General features: G+C 37.9%; 1 protein-coding gene across 9 annotated transcripts in view; it reads right to left on the minus strand.

Moving 5' to 3' along the window:
* DLG2 (discs large MAGUK scaffold protein 2) overlaps positions 1-19,561 on the minus strand; it is a 2,186,317-nt gene that overhangs the window by 619,208 nt on the left and 1,547,548 nt on the right. For 8 of the 9 annotated variants that reach the window (XM_004385499.2, XM_004385504.2, XM_004385503.1 and 5 more), the window contains one exon: positions 11,984-12,108. In XM_004385499.2, the coding sequence (XP_004385556.1) occupies positions 11,984-12,108 (125 nt within the window). Of the gene's footprint in view, positions 1-11,983; positions 12,254-19,561 lie in introns of those variants that run through there. The other variant, XM_023739768.1, reaches the window with a different exon arrangement.

The following is a 19,561-nucleotide window of genomic DNA, read 5'->3' on the forward strand; positions in this document are numbered from 1 at the left end:
TAAAACCGATAATTCCCAGATGTTCTCTATCATACTCATTTTATGGAGAAAGATGCTGAGGTTGAGAGGTTCTGCGACCTTCCCATGGTCTCACAGGTAGTTAGTGGCTGAGATTCCCCAGGTCTCTTGCCTTCGCTAGAGCAGTGCATCTTGTTAACTTTCCATTTGAGCTATGAATTTGGGTCCAGACCTGCAAATAATGCCCAGAAATTGTTCCCTACACACAAAGCAGGGGCTAGGACTGAATCAATTTTGGGAGCCCCATGGAGTTAATCTTAAGGGACATGAACCATCACATCTAAGTTTTCACAATCCTATCATCCCTGTGTTAGGAATCAATACGTTGTTCTTTTCTTCCTGGTATATGTTTGGATAACTGGGACTTATAAAACACAATCTGAATTAATTAGTCTACATTTTAAAGCACTTCAATGATTTGCTTTTAGATTTTAAAAATAGAAACTTATCAGATTTTTCAAAAGATTATTTTATATTATTTTAAAATTAGTATTTTATAAAGGATTACTTCATTAAGTGATTATTTTATAAAGTGTTGTCATCTAAGCAGGTGGGGTACAAGGTGAGTTATCGGCTAGTATGCAGGGGAAATGGAGTATGATGTGATACTTGCCTACTTCAAAGTAGGCCAGACAGACCTGGAACCTCAAACTAAAGAGTTTTCTCCACTCGGTGAATAGATTCAAGAACCATCTCAAATAATGGAATTTAGGATGAATTACATCTAGAATATGAAGAAGTTTTGAGCTTTCTGAAACTAGAAAAAAAAAAAAAAAACTTTAGATTTATAAATAAGAGTATTTTATGCCAGAAAAGAACAAGACATTTTAAAAAATAACAGACTTACTGAGATATAATTCACATACCATAAAATTCATCCTTTTAAAGTATATAATTCAATGGTTGCTACTGTATTCACAGAGCTAGGTGATCACCAGCACTATCTAATTTTAGAACATTTTCGTCACTCCAAAAAGAAGGCACATTCCCGTTATCAGTACCTGGCAACTAATAATCTGCCTTCTGTCTATATGGATTTCACTATTTTAGACATTTTCTATAAATGGAATCATACAACATGTGACCGTTTGTGTCTGGTTTCATTCACTTAAGATAATGTTTCATTCACTTAAACCCATGTTGTAGCATGTATCAGTACTTCATTCCTTTTCATGGTCAAATAATATTCTGTTGTACAGATATATGACACTTTGTTTATGAATTCATCAGTTGGTGGAAATTTGAGTTGTTTCCACTTTTTGGCTGTTATGAATAATGCTACTATAAACACTTGTGAACAAATTTTTTTGTGGACATATGTTTTCACTTCGCTTGGGCATATTCCTAGGAGAATTGCTGGTCATATGACAACTCCATTTTTAACCTTTTGAGAAATTGCCAAACTATTTTCCAAAGCAGCTGCACCATTACATTCCCCAGCAGCAGTGTATTAGGGTTCTAATTCTCCTCATCCTTGCCAATACTTGTTATTGTCTGCTTTTTGATTGTAGCCATTCTAGTGTGTGTGAAGTGGTATCTCACTGTGGTTTTGATTTGCATTTTCCTAATAAATAATGTGGTTGAGCATTTTTATGTGCTTATTTCTCATTGGTGTATATTTTTGGGAGAAATATCCACTCAAATCTGTGGTAGGGTGAATAATGACCCTCCAAGAAATCTACATCCTAATCCTCAGAACCTGTGGATATGTTATTTTATACTGATTCCTGGGTTGTGGCCAATGGTTTGTCAGGATGATCAGGGACTTGGAAGGAACACGATTGGAAAATTGGTGACAAGAAGGGCTAAGGAAGAGTTTATGTGGATGGGTCTCTCGGACACACATGAGATTGCCATGAGTTGAAGTCGACTCCAGGCAACTAGTTAGTTAGTTAATGGATTTAAATTAGTTAAAAAGCAAAAGAATTCATTGTCAGATGACAGCCCAAAGCACCATGTTGTGATTTATAACAAGCACTTAATTCCTGAAAATGCTGGTGCTTGACCTCTTGCCTTTGGTCAATATAGTGTGAATGCTATTATTCTTGTTTGAAATCAACATGTATGTTATCTTGACTTTTTATAAGGATACGTCAACATCACCTGTAAGCAAACACGGAAGTAACAAATGAAGCCATGGCTTTAAAGAAAAGGAAACTTTTTTTTTTTTTCTCTCATCCTGTCTGGGAGTAGAAATGATTGTGCTGAAGGCTAGGAGATTAAATTGTGTCACTTGTCATGAATTTGGCAAGCAGCCATCTTTTCTGCCTGCTTCTACATTCTGCTTTTGCGTTGTGGACGAGTTTAATAAATGCACTATTGTGTAAAATGTCATTGCTGCATCGCCAAGCGGAGGCTGTCATGTGATAGCTCTTCCCCAGGATGACAAATCGTCGTTGGTCCTTGGCAATCCAGTGACTTCAAGTCACACAGAGGGCATTTTTATCGTTCAGATACAAGAGTGGAAATAAAAATAATTCTTCAAAGCATGGTAATATAGCTATTTTGCTCTGAAAGAAAACCTAATTTTCCTTCTAAAATGTTCTTATTTTTAAAAATAGGTAATGCCATACAATTTTAATGACTATTTAATGACAAAATACAAATGACTAGTAACATTTTTAAAAGTTCAATCTTGCTGTTAATCAAATAAATGCAAAGTAAAGCAAGGAAATACAACATTGTTTGCCTTGGAAAACAGCCAAAATTATACACGTGCTAGCACACGCAATACTGGCAACATATTGTAAAATAGGCCCTTTTTTTCCATCATTGTTGGTGGAAGTACAATCTTTCCAGAAAGAAAAACTAGCAATATGTATCAAAAGACTTTAAAATGTTCACTATATTTGGTCTGGTAATTCTGCAACTAAAATATATCCCAAGAAGATAATAAAAAATAAGGTCAGTTATGTTTTCCAAAAGATGGCCATGTTATTTAAAAGGCTGAGAAACTGAAAATAATGAAAATTTCTCATAATGTTAGTCATAAATATGACTGTACACTATTTAAGTATTGTACAATCATAAATTTAATTAAATATTTAAAAATATTTACAAAGATTGTTCTTTTGAATGACATAAGAAAAAGCTTATTAAATAAGGTTAAGTGAAATTCAACAAATACCAAATATTACATATAGTATGACTTAAATTTTTTAAAAAGGCAAAAGTGAGAAATATAAAACAAATGTTAATTGTGATGGATTCTGTATAATGTAAGAATGAATGTTTTGTTTACTTTTTGCCTACTCTTCTGCATTTTATATTTGTTACACAAAGGACAAGTATCATATTCATAAACTTGCACAAAGGTGTATCTAAAAAGGTTACATCAGAAAAGGATCATTGCCCAGGGAAATTAATCTAAACCATCTTGTGCTCTTCTTGCTTTGCACCTCAGCCCTTGTCTCACACCGCCCTCCCCCAATAGCTGCTGGCTGTCTCCCTCATTCCGGTTCAGACTCAACATCTCCAGCTATCAGAAGTAACAACAGATCTCAGCCAGTCACTCCCTTTGCTCTCCCTCTGCCTGCAGAAGTGGTTTCTTCACTATGTCTGACCTTGTTACACCCTTGTTGTGCTTTTTCCCTCTTGTCTCTGACTGTGTGAAGGTCCTGAGCCTAGCCATAAGGCCCTGATGAGTGATTCTAAAGTGTAAAGTGTGGTAGTCCTAGCAGAGGCCGAAAATCCATAGGATCTGTATTAGTTTTCTATTGCTGCATGACAAGCACCACAAAGTTAGCAGCTTAAAACAAAATACATTTATTATCTCATGTTTCTGAGGGTCATGAGTCTAGGCATGGCTTAGCAATGTCTTCTGTGCTGGGTCTCACAGGCTGTAATCAAGGCGTTGGCTGGCCTACATTCCTTTCTGGAGCTTGAGGTTCTTTAAGCTTATGTGGTTATTAGTAAAATTCAGTTCCTTGCAGCTATATGATTGATGTCCTGAGTCAATCTTGCAAGCTATAGGCTGAGGACTGCTGTCAGTTCCTAGAGGCTGACCCCAGGTCCTTGCCACATGGTCCCCTCAATATGTCCCCTCATAACATGCCAGCTTGCTTTGTCCAAGCCAATGGGAGTATTTCTCTGCTTTTAAAGAGCTCACCAGATTAGGTCAGGTCCACTCCAGGTAATCTCTTTTTGATTAACTCGGAATAACTGATTGGAGACCTTAATTATATCTGAGAAATCTTTCTCCATTTAAAGTAACATAGTCATGGGAGTGATATTCCACCATATTCATATATCAGGGCAAAGACGTGGGCCGTTGGGGGTCATATTTTAGAATTATACCTACCATAGTATCCCTCCCTCGCTGTCATAGGCTTGTGGATCAGGTCAGCAGTTTGCTAAATGTAAACAGCTGGTTCTGCAGATAACTGGGTTATATAAAGGCCCTTGCATTTTACAAAGCACCTTCACACCACCATTTCGTGTAATCCTTGCCACAGTTTCATGAGACATGGGTTCCTATATCATTTACAGAGCCCTGGTGGCTCAGTGGTTAAGACCTTGCCTGCTAACCAAAAGGCCCACAGTTCAAATTCACCAGCCTCTCCTTGGAAACCCCATGGGGCAGTTCTACTCTGTACTATAGGGTTGCTATGAGCCAGAATTGACTCAAGGGCAATGGGTTTTATGTCATTTACAGATGAGGGAACTGAAGCACAGACAGCTTCAAAACAGGCCCAAGGTCACACAGCTAGAAAGTAGCACAGACAGTCCCCGATTTACAGTGGGGTTCCGTTCTGGTGCCCGTGTCAGAAGTTGCTTTTGATGTAAGTCGAAGACTTCATTTTTTTTTTAGTTTTCATTATTATTGCCTTTTATGATCAGCATCTTTATAAATCCAATCTTTATATTTGGGGTTAGAAACATTATATATAAACTTACAAATATATTTTAATACATACATACGTTAAAAAATACACAAATCATAAAAATTTTCTCCAATGATGAAGAAGAGTTGGATGACTCTGACATTTCATCAGTTGAGGTAACTCCATTTGTAGAAAGTTCTGGATCATCTGGATTATCCCTGGGAATGAGGTTGGTGTTTCTAGTCAGAAAATTAGTGAGAGTTGTCTGTATGGTCCTTTTCTTTATTTCTTCATATATTTTGCAGTAACTTCTCACTGTTTCCTGAATCTGCCTATGGACTTTAGCAAAGCGATCAGCATTTGGGTCCACGTTTTCAAGCAAATGAAGTCCCTGAGTTAGTTTAGAAAAAACTTTCAGCTAATTCTTTCACTGTAAAATTTTTGACAACTTTTCTCCTTCCTCTCCCACATTATTTCTTTCTTCTTCAGTATTTCTTTCCTCTTCAAAATCCACTAAGTCCTGATCTGTCAGTTCCCCTTCTTCATGATCTATGAACAATTCCACATCAGCAATATCAAGTTCTAAATTCAGCGTTCTTGCCATGTGGACAATTTTCCCACAGATCTCTTCCATCATGTTATCCTGATCACATGCTTGCAGCATGTTCACAGAACTCAGCAAGTTTTTCCACATCCCCTGCATGCATTTTCCCATAACTTCCTCCCAGGGAGATGCAGTGTTCCAGATACACTGAAGGATATTATAGTTCTTCCATAAATTTTATAATAGTGCCATACCTACGTTTGTGGTAGCTATTGCCTGAGCAAACGTAGTTTGTAGGTAGTATGCTTTGAAAGTGGTAACTGCACCTTGATCCACAGGCTGAATCACAGCTTTCATTTTGGGAGGTAAATACACTACTTTTACATCTAGATTTAGATCATGTACATGAGGAGGATGTCCCAGGGCATCATCAAGTAGCGGCAGAAATCTTGACAGGAATGCTGTTTTCAAGGCAGTAAGTTCACACTTCTGGGATGAAATAATCTAAAAACCTGTCTTTTAATAACACAATCATCATCCAGGTCTTCGAGTTACTACTGTAGTAGACAAGCAGCTTATTTTTGTCAATGTTTTTGATTGGTCAGGGATTTTCAGGATGGTAAACAAGAAAAGGTTTTAATTTAAATCCAGCAGCACTGCCTCCAAGCAGCAGCGTGAATCAGTCTTTAAATGCCTTGAAACCAGGCATTGACTTCACCTCTTTGTATAGGTCCATTCTGGCATCCTTTTCCAAGACAAGCCTGTTTGATTCACGTTGAAAATCTGCTCTGGTAGATACTCTTTATCTTGTATTATCTTGTCCAGCTCATCCTTGAATTTCTCAGCATCTTCAACATCGTGCTTCCTGCTTCTCCAGTTATGCGCATGCCAAATCTGCATCTGAAGCCATGAAACTAGCCCTTGCTGGCATTAAAGTACTAGCAGTGGTCTTCTCCTTGTTGTTCCCTCAGGTTTTCAAAAACTCTGTGTGCTTTCTTTTGAATCATCAGTAGACTCATAGGAATCCTCTTCTAGATTTGGTCTTCTAACCAAATCATCAACATTTTCTCCATCTCATGGATTGGCCCTTGCCTCTTTTTGTTAAAGTTGTTAATTTTATGCCAATCACTCCTTCAACTGCCTCCAAAATCCTATTCTTATCCTTAATGACTGTCAACATGGTTGAATGAGACAGTCCTTTGTCAAATGCTATTTCCCCGACTTTCTTTCCATTCCCACAGGCCTTAATGATCTTCATCCTTATATCCATGTCTAGAACCTTCCTCATCTTCTTTTTTTAGATTAGAAATTTCAGTGGCATGACTTCTTCTGCTAGACATATTGTTGGGTGTATAAACAGTGCAGGTGCTACAGCCAGAGAAACTGGAACACCTTGGCTTCAAGTTAACAACTGATGCTTCTTATAGTACGAAACGCTGAATAAGACCACATTACAGGCTGGTCTACAGTGAAGTCAGCATCAGTGTCATAACAGTGACGTCAGAGTCGTAATGGCTGTCGGGCACATGTGCAGTTCAATTGCTGTACGTCATTAGAGTTGAACATTGCCTAACTTTCTATTCAACTTCTGAGACCAGCATCGACTTCATTGTAGACCAGGCTATATCCTGCTATAAAGCAGTGTTTTGAACACTAAATCATAAAACTGAACATCTGTGAGTGAACATCTGAGAATGATAGCACTAGCAAATCTTGCAGCACTGTATGTAGTACATATCACTAACAAGAAGATGTACAAAAAAAAAGGACAGTTGTAAGTGCAGTTTGTCGTAACTCAAATATGTCTTAAGTCAGGGACTATCTCTATTTGAAAGCCAGGTCCTCTGACTCCAAAAATTATTCTCTTTTTTCCTATATTCTCTTCTGGAGCAACCACTGGAGCCTGAGCTCAGTTTGGAGTCTGGGCTACATAGGAGAAAGTCACATCTCACTTCATCTGTGCCTGAAGTCTGCACAGTCGCTTTATATGGGTTATGATCACTTTATATTGGTTATGATTTAGCACACATAGATAAGCTTTCCATAATGAACCTAGGGTTTCTAGAATAGTTTCTTATTGCTGCCTAGAATTATATCACAAACTTAGCAACCTAAAACAACACGCATTTCTTAGCTCACATTTTGTAGGTCAGAAGTCTGACATGGAGTGGCTGGAATCTCTGCTCAGGTTCTTACAAGGCTTAAATCAAATGTGTTGGCCTACATGCATTCTCACTGAGAAGCTCAGAGTTCTCTTCCAAGCTCATGTGGCTGTGGTAGGATTCAATTTTTTGCAATTACAGAACTGAGGTCCCTGTTCCCTTGCTGGCTGTTAGCCAGGAGCCGGCTCTCTGCTCCTAAAGGTTGCCCACATTCTTTCTCACATGATCCCCTCCAAGTTCAAGCTAGCAAATGGCAGGCTGACTCCTTCACATCCTTTGAATCTCTCTAACCTCTTCTGTCACCAACCAGAGAAAACTCTAGCTCATATATGTAGGGTCAGTATGAGTCGGAATCGACTCAATGGTAGTGGGTTTGGTGATTAGATCGGCCCACTTGTATACTCCCCCTACCCCCCATCTTAGAGTCAATTGTACCGTATAGCATGGTACATAAATCACGGGAGTGAAATTTTATCATATTCACAGATTCTGGGGATTGGGGTGAGAAATCTTGACAGGGAAGTTTAGAATGCTATCTACCATAGTGTCTTTTCTTTTGCAATATAGCTCAAAACTTAAAGGCATGGATATTGGAGACAGACTGCCTGGGCTCAAATCCTAGCTTCAACATTTACTAGCAATACAAACTTCGGCAAGTTACTTACCTGTTAGTCTCTTAATTTTCCTATCTGCAAAACAGGTGTAATAAAAGTATGTATCTCATCAAGTCACTGTAAATTTTAAATGAGTTAGTGTGCTCAGAAAAGTACTTGGCACATGGTAATTAACATGTTGGTCTTTGCTACTATTATTTTGATCTGATTATTATATATACACTAATTTAGAGTCTTAGGGGCAGACGCATTATCTGACTTTTCTTGGTCTTAGCTTCTCTGTAAATTTTAGTACTATAGAACTGTCAAAATCATAATTTATAATAAGAAGTTTTTTGTTTTTTGTTTTTTTTAATTTTGAGAGTCTTTAACCCACAGGAAAAACCAAAGGATTTGTTCAAGTGAAAAAAAAAAAAAGTAGTTTGTGGGATTATTTTTTAAGTGAGGGAAACATAGCAGATTCAGTTAACTGGATTATAACATTGAGAATAGGAACACAGAGCCTACATTAGCACAATACTCATTTTTAAATGTGCTTTAATTCCATGTCATGATCAAAAGAAAAGGAATGTGAAGAGATAGGAACAGAAAGCTTAGGGAGGACATAGAGTGTTCAAGGAGATTGAAGGAAAGGTAGAAGGGAAGAGAGGAAAAGGAATAGAACTTCATAACAATATAGATTACTAGAGAAAAAGAGAAAAAAACAGAGGCAAAAGGAGAGTAGAGACTACCAAGAGGTAGAGAGGGGAAGAGAGGAGAAAGGGGGAAATATTGCTAAAATGTATTGAGCACCAGCTGAGCAGTCTTGCATAGCTAGGGACTTAAGTTATCTCACTGAATCCTTAGAACAACTCAGTGCAGTAGTATTATTGTTACCATTTTACAGATGAAAAAACTGTGACTAAGAGAGCTTGAATAACTAGTCTAAGGTCAATTATGTTAGTGCACAGTAAAGCAGACATTAGAAACTAGATCTTTCTAGACCTCAGTGTGATATGCTGCTCCCATATCCTTAAGGACTAATGGTGAGATAAAAGATGCTCCTTATAGCTTGGTGGTCCCGCCTCAAACAGTGTTCCTGCCACAGTGAGAAAAGACTTCTTACAGGCTCAGAGCTTGGGCACTTCTTAATACTACCTTAGAATGTTAATTATTTGAGTCAGGACATTTGGATTCTAGTTGAAGTGGAGCCTCAAATGATTTATGCCTCAGGGTAAGTCACTCTTCTGAGCCTCAATTTCCTCATCTGTAAAACAGGCCTTGGACTAGATATGGTTTTCAATCAATTGTTATTCTTCAACTCTTAGAAGTCCCCAGCCATTCAAGTACATGGCAGGAAGCAGTACACAGGAAACAAATCTCAGCATATAAGCAAAGAACTACCGAAACGAAGTGGAGACCCAACAGCTATCTTCACATAGGCAGACAGTTGTAATGTGTATTGAGTATTGTAATGTGTACTGTAATGTGTATTGAGTATTGTAATGTGTACTGTAATGTGTATTGAGTATTGTAATGTGTACTGTAATGTGTATTGAGGAGTAGGTTTATGTTGTTGCTCCCGTTTGGGCCACTGCACAGGATTTTGCAGGCCGTTCGTTGGACAGTCTTAGGAGGTGATATGCACATACATGGTCATAGGCCGTGGCCCTGGCTCCACGAAGCCAGAACAAGGACCAACGGATAGAAGTCAGAAACAAGATAATTGTGGATTAATAGAAAAACAGCAAATATTGTAATGTTCACAGATGCACCTTAATGTTGAGAAAACTCTGCCTTTGGGGGTTTTTAGGCAGAGACCAGAGGAGGTAGAAGGGAATCTACCACTGAATGAGAATTTAGAGAGTGCTCAAGTGACATTCAGGACCCTGGTTTTTCAATGTGTTCTAAGTCAGTTGAGTGATCTTATTAAACTCCTTAAGACTTCATTTCCTGAGCCACATTATTAGGGCTAGGATAATAGTACCTACCTCATATGACTGTTTTAAGTATATAGGAATTATATGTGTCTAATTCTATACATCTGTCTATCTATCATCTATGCACAATGCCCACACATAATAAATGCTCAGTTGTTAAAAGTTATCATTATGATTATTCTTTTTACAATTATTGCATAAAGCTGCCAGCATGGCAGAACTTCCCTTTTCCTCCATAGGCGTGAGGCTGCCACCCATGCTTGCAGGCAGAGAATGGTGACACACTAAATGCTACTTGTCATCTTTAATTGTGGCATAAGCTCCTAATATAAAGTCCGTTCTACCTCAGGCTTAAAGTTAGAATTTGGCTAGGTAGGTCGCAATCATCCCTTTAACTTCTGAATTTCCCCCTAACGATTCTATTTCCAAGCTTTACAAATGCAGTTTCTCCACAGTCCAATGCTAGCAAACACCATTTCCACTATGACTCAAAGAATAGCCTCTATTTCACTCTGCATTATGAATATCTCCTTCCTCAGAAATTAATTGAGTCAATTTAGCTTAGAAATTCTATTGTCGAAAAGCATGTGTTTCCTGTGGGAATGTCATTCTTTGCTTCTTTTCTTGTTGATAGAAGCAGATGTACCTGAAAAAAAAGTAATTCTCCTCTACAAGCTACAAACATGCAGCTGTCAAAAGTAATCACTGCATCAGAACAAGTGGATAGGGAGTGAGTGTCCTTGTGTGCTTTATAAGAAAACAGTAAACCAGCTTACTTATAGTTAATGAAACAAACAGACTGAGGAAGGGCTATGCAGCTTACGTTTCTGCGACTTATACCACATTCCTCAACACCATTCTATGCAAGCTGAAGTCATTCTTACGTACAGGACTTTGTGCTATCTCCCTCCTCCCCTGCTATTAATTTTTCCTAGTTCCTCTTCTCCATTTTATTCATTTATTCATTCAGAAACTCATTCATTCACTCACAAGAATTTATTGAGCCACTTCTATATATGTAACTGCTTGGCCTGTGGTGATCTACAATCTAGTCACAGTGCTAAAATGATATTAGGGCATGTTTTAATTCCACAGAAAAATCGCCTCTAATTTTTCCAATACATAATGCCCTTCAGCGAGTGTTTCTACCTCTCGTAACATTTTATAGTATTTACTGATTGTCCCATGTAGGTGAATCTTATTTCCCCAAATAATTGTGAGGTTCTTTAAGAGAGGATCCTTGGCCCAGGGAGCTATGACTGTAACTGAGCATTATCCGGCTCAACTCCGCCTATTTAACCTCATTATGCATTCTTATTCCAGATCAAGCTGGTTTCCAATATACTCTTTCTCCTTTTGTGTCTCGGCTCAGATGTATAGGGTTCGTGAAATCTTTACTATCATTTAACTCCCAGATGGGAATTTGCCTAGGGAAGTTTCTCAGACTTCAACTGCCCTCTCTTCAAACTCCTACAGAAAGCCCTTATAAGTTGTTGCTGAATCCATGAACACATATAGCATCTATAACTTTGCATTATTTGCTAATGCTATTTATAGTGTATCATTTTCTCTATCACTGTACCATTTGCTCATGGGTTCACATTATTCTTCTTTCCAACTAGACTGCAGGCTCCGTGAAAACAGAAGCCGTAACTGCTTCTCTTCCTCACAGTGCCTGGTCCAGTGCTGAATGTGGTAGTCACCAACAAGCACCTATTAAATACTGGTAGAAATTCAATAAGTAACAAGAGATCTACAAAGTCATTACCGAAAGCTTGCTTTGACAGTATTCTCTTTTCGAGTACTGAACTTTTGTAGAATTATTATTCTACAAAGGTACAAACGTGTCTTATTGATACGGCAGATTTACTTTCCAAATAATTCTAATGTCTCAGATCTTTACCTGAGTCTGCCATCCTCTGCTGCAGCACCTCCTGGTATAATCTTCGTAATAAATATGCCAGGGTCATCTCCAATGTGGGGATTATCTGTCCCTCCAGCAATACTGAATCCCAGACCAGAATTCCCCTGTGGAAACGATAAGTAGACATTAAATGATGTAAATGTCACCGAAAACCTAGTTCCCCTGGCACTCTGTGTTATCATCTTACTACTCAAATGGAAATCAAGTGATAGCAGTCTTGTATGCAAACCCATAAAGTGCACTGTCAGCATAAAGACAAGGTCAGGAAGAACACTCAACTCATCTGTCCCTGAGTTGCAAAAATTCAAGAGGTCTTACATTTTTGCTTTTAAAAAATACTTCCTTTATGCAGCAATTAAAGCGATCATTATGAAGTGGGGGGTGGGGGGAAGCTCACAAATTGTGTAACGTGAAAAATGCAAAAAGCCCTTCGGGTGAAAATTATAAAAGTAATACATTCATATGAAAAAGAAATATAAAAATAATACATTCATATGAAAAAGAAATACAAGTTACCTGTAAATATTTGATTTGAGAGAGTAGTGAAATTTAGGTGTTTTCATTTTGTTATTTCTGGTATTGTTCTAATATTGCTTATCCGTAAAATAAATGTGTTTCTATATAACAAAGAACTTTAACTTCAAAAGACGGGACTTTCTTCTACAGTCATAATGCATATGAGACACTTTTCAACAATAAGCAGGCTTTAATTTGCAATAGCTATAAATCAGGCGTGTTATACAGCTACAGCATATAAATTTCAGTAGTTCATAGTCTAATAAACCTTTTGTACTTACTCCTGCAGATTATATTAATTGACACACAATGTACATATACTCAAAAATTTCTGTGTAAGCTATAATTGAAAGTCCCTCCAAAATTCGCAAAACGTCTTACTTAACAAACCAGTTGTTTATTACCTACATATTTCCTTTTCATCTCTATCGTCATGGCTACATTGTTTCCACAGTTGTGTTCTGATTTTTTTTCCCCAATTCGTATTATATTTAAGCCCTTTTCATACAACTAGGTTGACTTTATAGTTCTTTAAAATGGCTGAGGAAATTTCATCAGGTTAGATATCTTCATTTATTTAACTAGTCTCTTGCCATTGGGCATTTAATTTCTCTATTTATTCTTACAACAAATATAGCTTACTAAATTTGTGACCACTGATCAATTTCAGTAAGAAGATATGAGAACTAATAACTTAATATTTAATCTAGAGAAATTAATTAGGGCACTTAATTAGTCAGAAAAGTTCAATGTCCAGATATGATCAGCTATAACTTAACAGTTATACCACTGCAAATGTCAAGGTACTGTTCAGCAATTTTTATTGACTGAATTTAATAAGACTCTGAATTCCATGGGGTTGTTTTTACAACTGTACATTTATGTTAAAAGGTTGAAATTTATAAGTCAGCCATGGCAATAAAGTCTCATGTCCTTATGCTTCTGACTTCTTCTCTAATTCGGTTGTTCCTTGAAAAATTCCAAAGTTCACTGAACAGAGATCTTGCTTCTTAGCAGTCACATAATTATGAATTTATTTAATATTTATAAAGCATTAATCCTGTGCCTGGCACTGTACTAAACTCCGTGGGCTTCAGCAGTGAATGTATCAAGTTATAAGGCGGAAGCAGAGAGTACAGGAGCAGCTAACAGGGGAACCTAACAAAGGGACTTTCCCAGAAGGATGAATAGCAGTCAGATACTTGAAAGGGAGAGAGGGTGGGAGTCCAAGAGGGGGACAGAATGTTCCAGGCAGAGGGAAGAAATATATAAAATCTCTCCTGTGAGAAAGAATATACCAGGTCCAAGGAACAGTCAATAAAGCTGGAACAAAGACAGCAAGGAGAATTGGATGAGATGAACCTGAACTCATGAGGTGATTAGAGCAGAGTGTACGTCAAGTCATTTTAGGTTTTAAGTACCTACTGACACCAGATGACTGTATCAGTACTGGCTGAGTATTTCCTATGTGGCTGACTCTAAGTTTAGGGACTATTAAACCCTGACAACTTCTTCCTTCATAAAACTCCAGTCATAGCATAAAAGGCAGTGATAGTGTCTTAGTCATCTAGTGCTGCTCTAACAGAAGTAGCACAAGTAGATGGCTCTAACAAAGAGAAGTTTATTTCCTCACATCAAGGTAGGCTAAAAGTCCAAATTCAGGGCTTCAGCTCCAGGGGAAGGCTTTCTCTCTCTGTCGGCCTTCTTCTTTTCAGTGTTCCCCCGGACTAGGAGCTTCTCTGCATAGGGGCCCCAGTCCAAAGGATGTGCTGTGCTCCTGGCACTGCTTTCTTGATGGTATGAGGTCCCCAACTCTCTGCTTGCTTCCCTTTCCTTTTATCTCTTGAGAGATAAAAGGCGGTGCAGGCCACACCCCAGGGAAACTCCCTTTAGGTTGGATCCGGGATGTAACCTGGGTAAAGGTGGTGTTACAATCCCACCCTAATCCTTTTTAACATAAAATTACAATCACAAAATGGAGGCCAACCACAGAATTCTGGGAATCATGGCCCAGCCAAATTGATACACACATTTTTGGGGGGACATAATTCAAACCATGACAGATAGTCTTACAGCTGGTGTCCAGTACATTTTCAATATAAAACCTCAACTGTATTGTTACATATGCAGCCACTGAGGTAGCATTCAGGTGACTTAACAGGCAGTTTCCCTAAGATGCAGAAGTTTTGGAAGGGAAGGATGGGAAGATGGGTATTTTTATATAATGAGTCTGACTCCAAGAAAATCGACCAGATTATATTGGTCTTACTAGTGCTGGGACCTTAGGGATAATAATTGATTGATTAATGGGGGTGGGTAAAGAGGCAAGCAAAGATGGGGAGATACCCAAATGATTTCTCCTGACAATATCAATGTGTTTGGAAAGGGTATTGAAACCTTGTTATTTGAGAAAGATATTCATGATCTATATCTTATCGTTATCTCCTGCTATTTCTAGTTTCACACTTTATGTTCAAGAACTCTGAACTGAACTGCTTGCTCTTTCCTGCACAAATCACACGATAACTTATTTCTAAGCCTCTCCTAATGCTGTCTCTCTACCAAAAACTTCCCATCTCTGCCCTGACTGGCCCAATTCTTCCCATCTTCTAAGACACAGCTCAGATGGCATCTACTTCAATAAATCTTAAATGATCACCCCAACTCCTCATCTCTGTTAAGTTACTCTTCTTCTGATTTTTGTATATTCCTATGCTTACTTACGTCATGCACTGTGTTGTTTTGTAGTTAATCTATTTATCTTCCTTTCAAACTGACTTCTAGAAGGCAGGTGTTATGAGATATTCGTCCTTTTCCTTTGGTGCTTGTCTGACACATAAGATTGTTCTATAGATATTTGATGATTGAATAAACAGATGAACAAACTACAGAGAATGTTAATGCTGTAAAGTGAAGACTCAGAGAGTACATGATAGAAGTCCGCAGTGTGTTAAGGAATGTCACGTGGAAGTAGCAGCCATTTTGTTCCGTGTGGCAACAAGAGTCAAAAACAAAATTCTCAGGTATACAAAGTATGGCTCAGCTGAAGGAGGAAGGGTAAGGCAGAGCTTTCCAAGTTGGGGATGGGCTGCTTTGAGAAGAAGGAAACGCCCTTCACTCAAGGGGCTCCTGGCTCATCACTGGACATGAGAGACACAAGCATCCATTGAGATGTTAAACTTGGCTAACTTTAAAGGATTCTTCTGGGACTCTGTCTTGCTGTGTAGGAAAAGTGCTCTCACCAAAAGAGAAAAAGAAATGCTTTAGGGACTTTTAGTGGGAAAAGTAGACCACTGTTGCAGTATTAAAAAGAAAAAAAAATCCACGAATCAACAGATATTGGAAGTAACAGCTTTGATGACAACCTATAAATATTTAACCATTGTTTTTAGAATTGACTTTAATATGGAGAACATAGTGGCTCCACCATTTCCTAATATAGTTTTCCCTGTCCCCAAACCCCCTCTGAGAAAAGGAGTGAATGGGTCAGGGAGTCCACGATAGAAATAGGTAGAGATGAAATGTAACTGCATCTATGTTTCCATCCCAAAGATTTCCAAAATCTTTTGTGTTTCAATTAAAACTAGTCTGTCAGCTGGGCTTCGCCTATTTACTGTGGCTCTTTAGAAGAGGCTTATCTGAATTCAGCTAAGGAAATGATTTAAAGCGCTTTCCCATCTCCTTTTACCGTTCTCCCAGCCTTCCCTTTCAGGCCTTTGCTGTCAGCCAGCAACATTCAGTGGAGAAAGGGAAAGATAAAAAGCAGCAGCAAAATTGCTGCCTGCTGCTCTCCATGGCTGAATTACTCCAGTCCCCTGAGAATCATCTCAGAGCCTGCCAGCTGCTGGGGCAGATCCCAGCTCCTTTCTCCTCTGAGCAGCAATCTCTTCATGTGAACAGGCAGACCCTTGGCTGACACTCTCGGATCCTGAAAACTGTGACTAATTAACCAAGTGTTGATCCTTGACTTAGTCAATGAAAACTGTGAAGTGCCATGCTGGCGAGGGCAGCCCCTGCACAGAGTTCTGGGTGGGCTGCTGTGTTCTTGCAGATGGGTGGATTCCACAACTGATGAATGTGACTGGCATGGACCAGTCTTTCCCCTGCTTCCCAATGCTCCACATTTGGTGACACTCCCCCAGAAGCATAAACTCATTGCCTAGTAGTTTCACGTACTATACAACATCTACACTCAGAAAAAAAAATAGCAAAAAGGCAAGACACTTTACCATGTAATTGATGGTTATGAATATTATAAATGCAATGTCCATAGGAGAGCTCCACTTTTTTTCAAAGTTTATTCTCCAAATGAAAATTATCCCCAAAATGGGGTTAAAAAAACAAACAAAAAAAAAAAAAAAACAGGAAAATTAACAGTGACATAACATGCATTTATATAATGTTCTATTGACAAAGCATTTCTTAATTTTTAGAATTTAAGTTCCCACTTTAAAATAGTGTTTGACCTAGTAACTCAATTCTAGGAATTTATTCTAAAGAAATACTCAGAGATGTAGGCTAAGATTGGTGTTCAAGGCTTTGTTGCAGCATTATTTTTCTGATGAAACACACACACACAATTGGAAACAAAAGTCCAAAATATGGAGAAATGGTTAAAGTACTATGGTATGTACACCTGAATGTGAGAATATTCTGGACTCATTAAAAGTGTAGGGATATTTAATGACAATGAAAAATGTTCATTATATAAATGTGACAGAAAAACTATGTGAAACTTTATTTACAGTATGATTTCCATTGAAAATATTCATAGTAAAATGATTATTACTTTTAACAAGAAAATGATTACTAATTAACAGTAGCAAAACTACTTAAATAATAATTCAAATTACCTCCCTAGGTATGACCTTGGGTAAGTAACTTTCAGTTTATTTTTCTCGTCTGTAAAATAAGCTACTTACTTCACAGAACTGCTGTAAAAATGAAAGCAAATGACATATGTACTAGCCGAGTGTGGAGCATAGGTCTTGGCACATGGCGGATGATCAATCTGTGTTAGTTCATTTCCTTTGGTTTGATATATAGCAGTGTTTAATGGGTTCTCAAAATTTTTCCTACAAAAATTTATTATACAGAATAGGCTACCAGCATGAGGGCAATAAGGGAGAAAAGAGGACAATGCAGTCTTTCGTTCATGCCTTTATTTATTTATCCAACAAGTATTTGTTAATGCTTTTTAACCTATACTCTTATTACATGTTCCTTTTCTTTGTAAAGAAAATTTAGCTAGAAATACTGAACGTGGGGAAAGGGATGGCTAGGTAGGCAGTATTGGAACACTATAGATAATTAAATGCTAGGTCCAGGAAGACTCAGTGTTTTTCAACCATTTTATACCCATGTCCTGTTTTGTTAAACATTTACCATTTATATATCCTCTCACCCAACCAAGATTCCTATATGCTCATCCACATCCCAGGAGCATCTATCTGTTCTTTTCACTCCCTATGAAGAATCATCAATATATGAGTCTGTCTTCTGCATGTCTGCTCTAGCCGAAACATAGCTTATACTCCAAAAATCATATGTGTGTATATATACATATATAGATATATATACACATACACACACATATATACATTCACATATACATATACGTATACATACCTGCATATATATGCATATGTTGTTTTCAAATATAAAATTATACCTCAGCCCTAATTCACAGATTTCTGATATGCAACCAGACTGAAAATTATTAGTTCAAAACTTGACCATTGGTCTACAAATACAATAGAATAGGCAACAATATAAATAAGTAGAATAAAAATACCACAAAGGGTTAAAACAGGCATTAGCACATTAAAATAAAGAACTCTTTAGGCTACATGCCAGGAGAAAAATATCACTTGATAGAAAAGTCCATTAGTTTGCAAAAAATCTTCTAAACTGTCCTGGAACTCATTTTACTTTATGCAGTGAATCCAGAGTGGCACAAAGAATGAAAAGATAAGTTTTTTTTAATACACATTACCTGTCGAAAATCATTTAGTATTTCTTACATCCACCTTCTATAACATACTGCAATATCAAAAGATGAACGGCCTCAGGCCTATTACTAGAATGTAAAGACACGAGTATAATGAAGATATTTCTAACTATTGGTGCTTGTAACTAACAAGATTTTCCCTTCAAAGTTTTCCTTTTTTAACATACTATCTAACAATCCATATATCTTGGAATAAAGTGCTCAGTCTGAATATGAGACGCCAGTTTCCACATAATGACAACATCCAGGAGTTGAAGTTAGGATGTCCCATAGTTTGTTATATTGCATTGTACTTTTCCCAGAGGCTACTGGGAAGAGGAACCATTAGGAGACCTGAGTTTGGAGTTTGGGAACTGTTTAGAGTTAAATGTTTTAAGAAGGTGGGGGACAGTGGAGAGGAAGCAATTTCAACAAACAGGTGGAGAGAGAACGCCAGATTGCCATAGACCAAAGAACTCAAGGGAAGTAAAAAGGTAGATACAATGAAACTGTTGTTGTTAGGTGCCGTTAAGTCAGTTCTGACTCATAGCAACCCTATGTACAACAGAATGAAACACTGCCTGGTCCTGTGCCATCCTTATGAAAGTAGACTACCATTTTTTAAAATTTATTGTTGTGCTTTAAGTGAAAGTTTACAATTCAGGTTAGTTTCTAATACAAAAATTTATACATAACATTTTTATGTTACCCCAGTTGCCCTCCCTTTTCTGTGACACCACACTCTTCCTTTCCTCCTCGGATTTCTCATGTCCATTCAACCAGCTCCTGACCCTCTCTGCCTTCTCATCTCACCTCCGGACAGGAATTGCCCATTTAGTCTCATGTATCTACTTGAGCTAAGAAGCACACTCTTCACAAGTATCATTTTATGTCCCACAGTCCAGTCTAATCTTTGTCTGAAGAATTGGCCTTGGGAATGGTTTTAGTTTTGGGCTAACAGAGAGTCTGGGGACCATGTCTTCTGGGGTCCCTCTCATCTCAGTCAGACCATTAAGTCTGATCTTTTTACTAGAATTTGAGTTCTGCACCCC

The sequence above is a fragment of the Trichechus manatus genome, unplaced genomic scaffold (genome assembly GCF_000243295.1).
Source record: "Trichechus manatus latirostris isolate Lorelei unplaced genomic scaffold, TriManLat1.0 scaffold00140, whole genome shotgun sequence".
Classification (NCBI taxonomy): domain Eukaryota; kingdom Metazoa; phylum Chordata; class Mammalia; order Sirenia; family Trichechidae; genus Trichechus; species Trichechus manatus.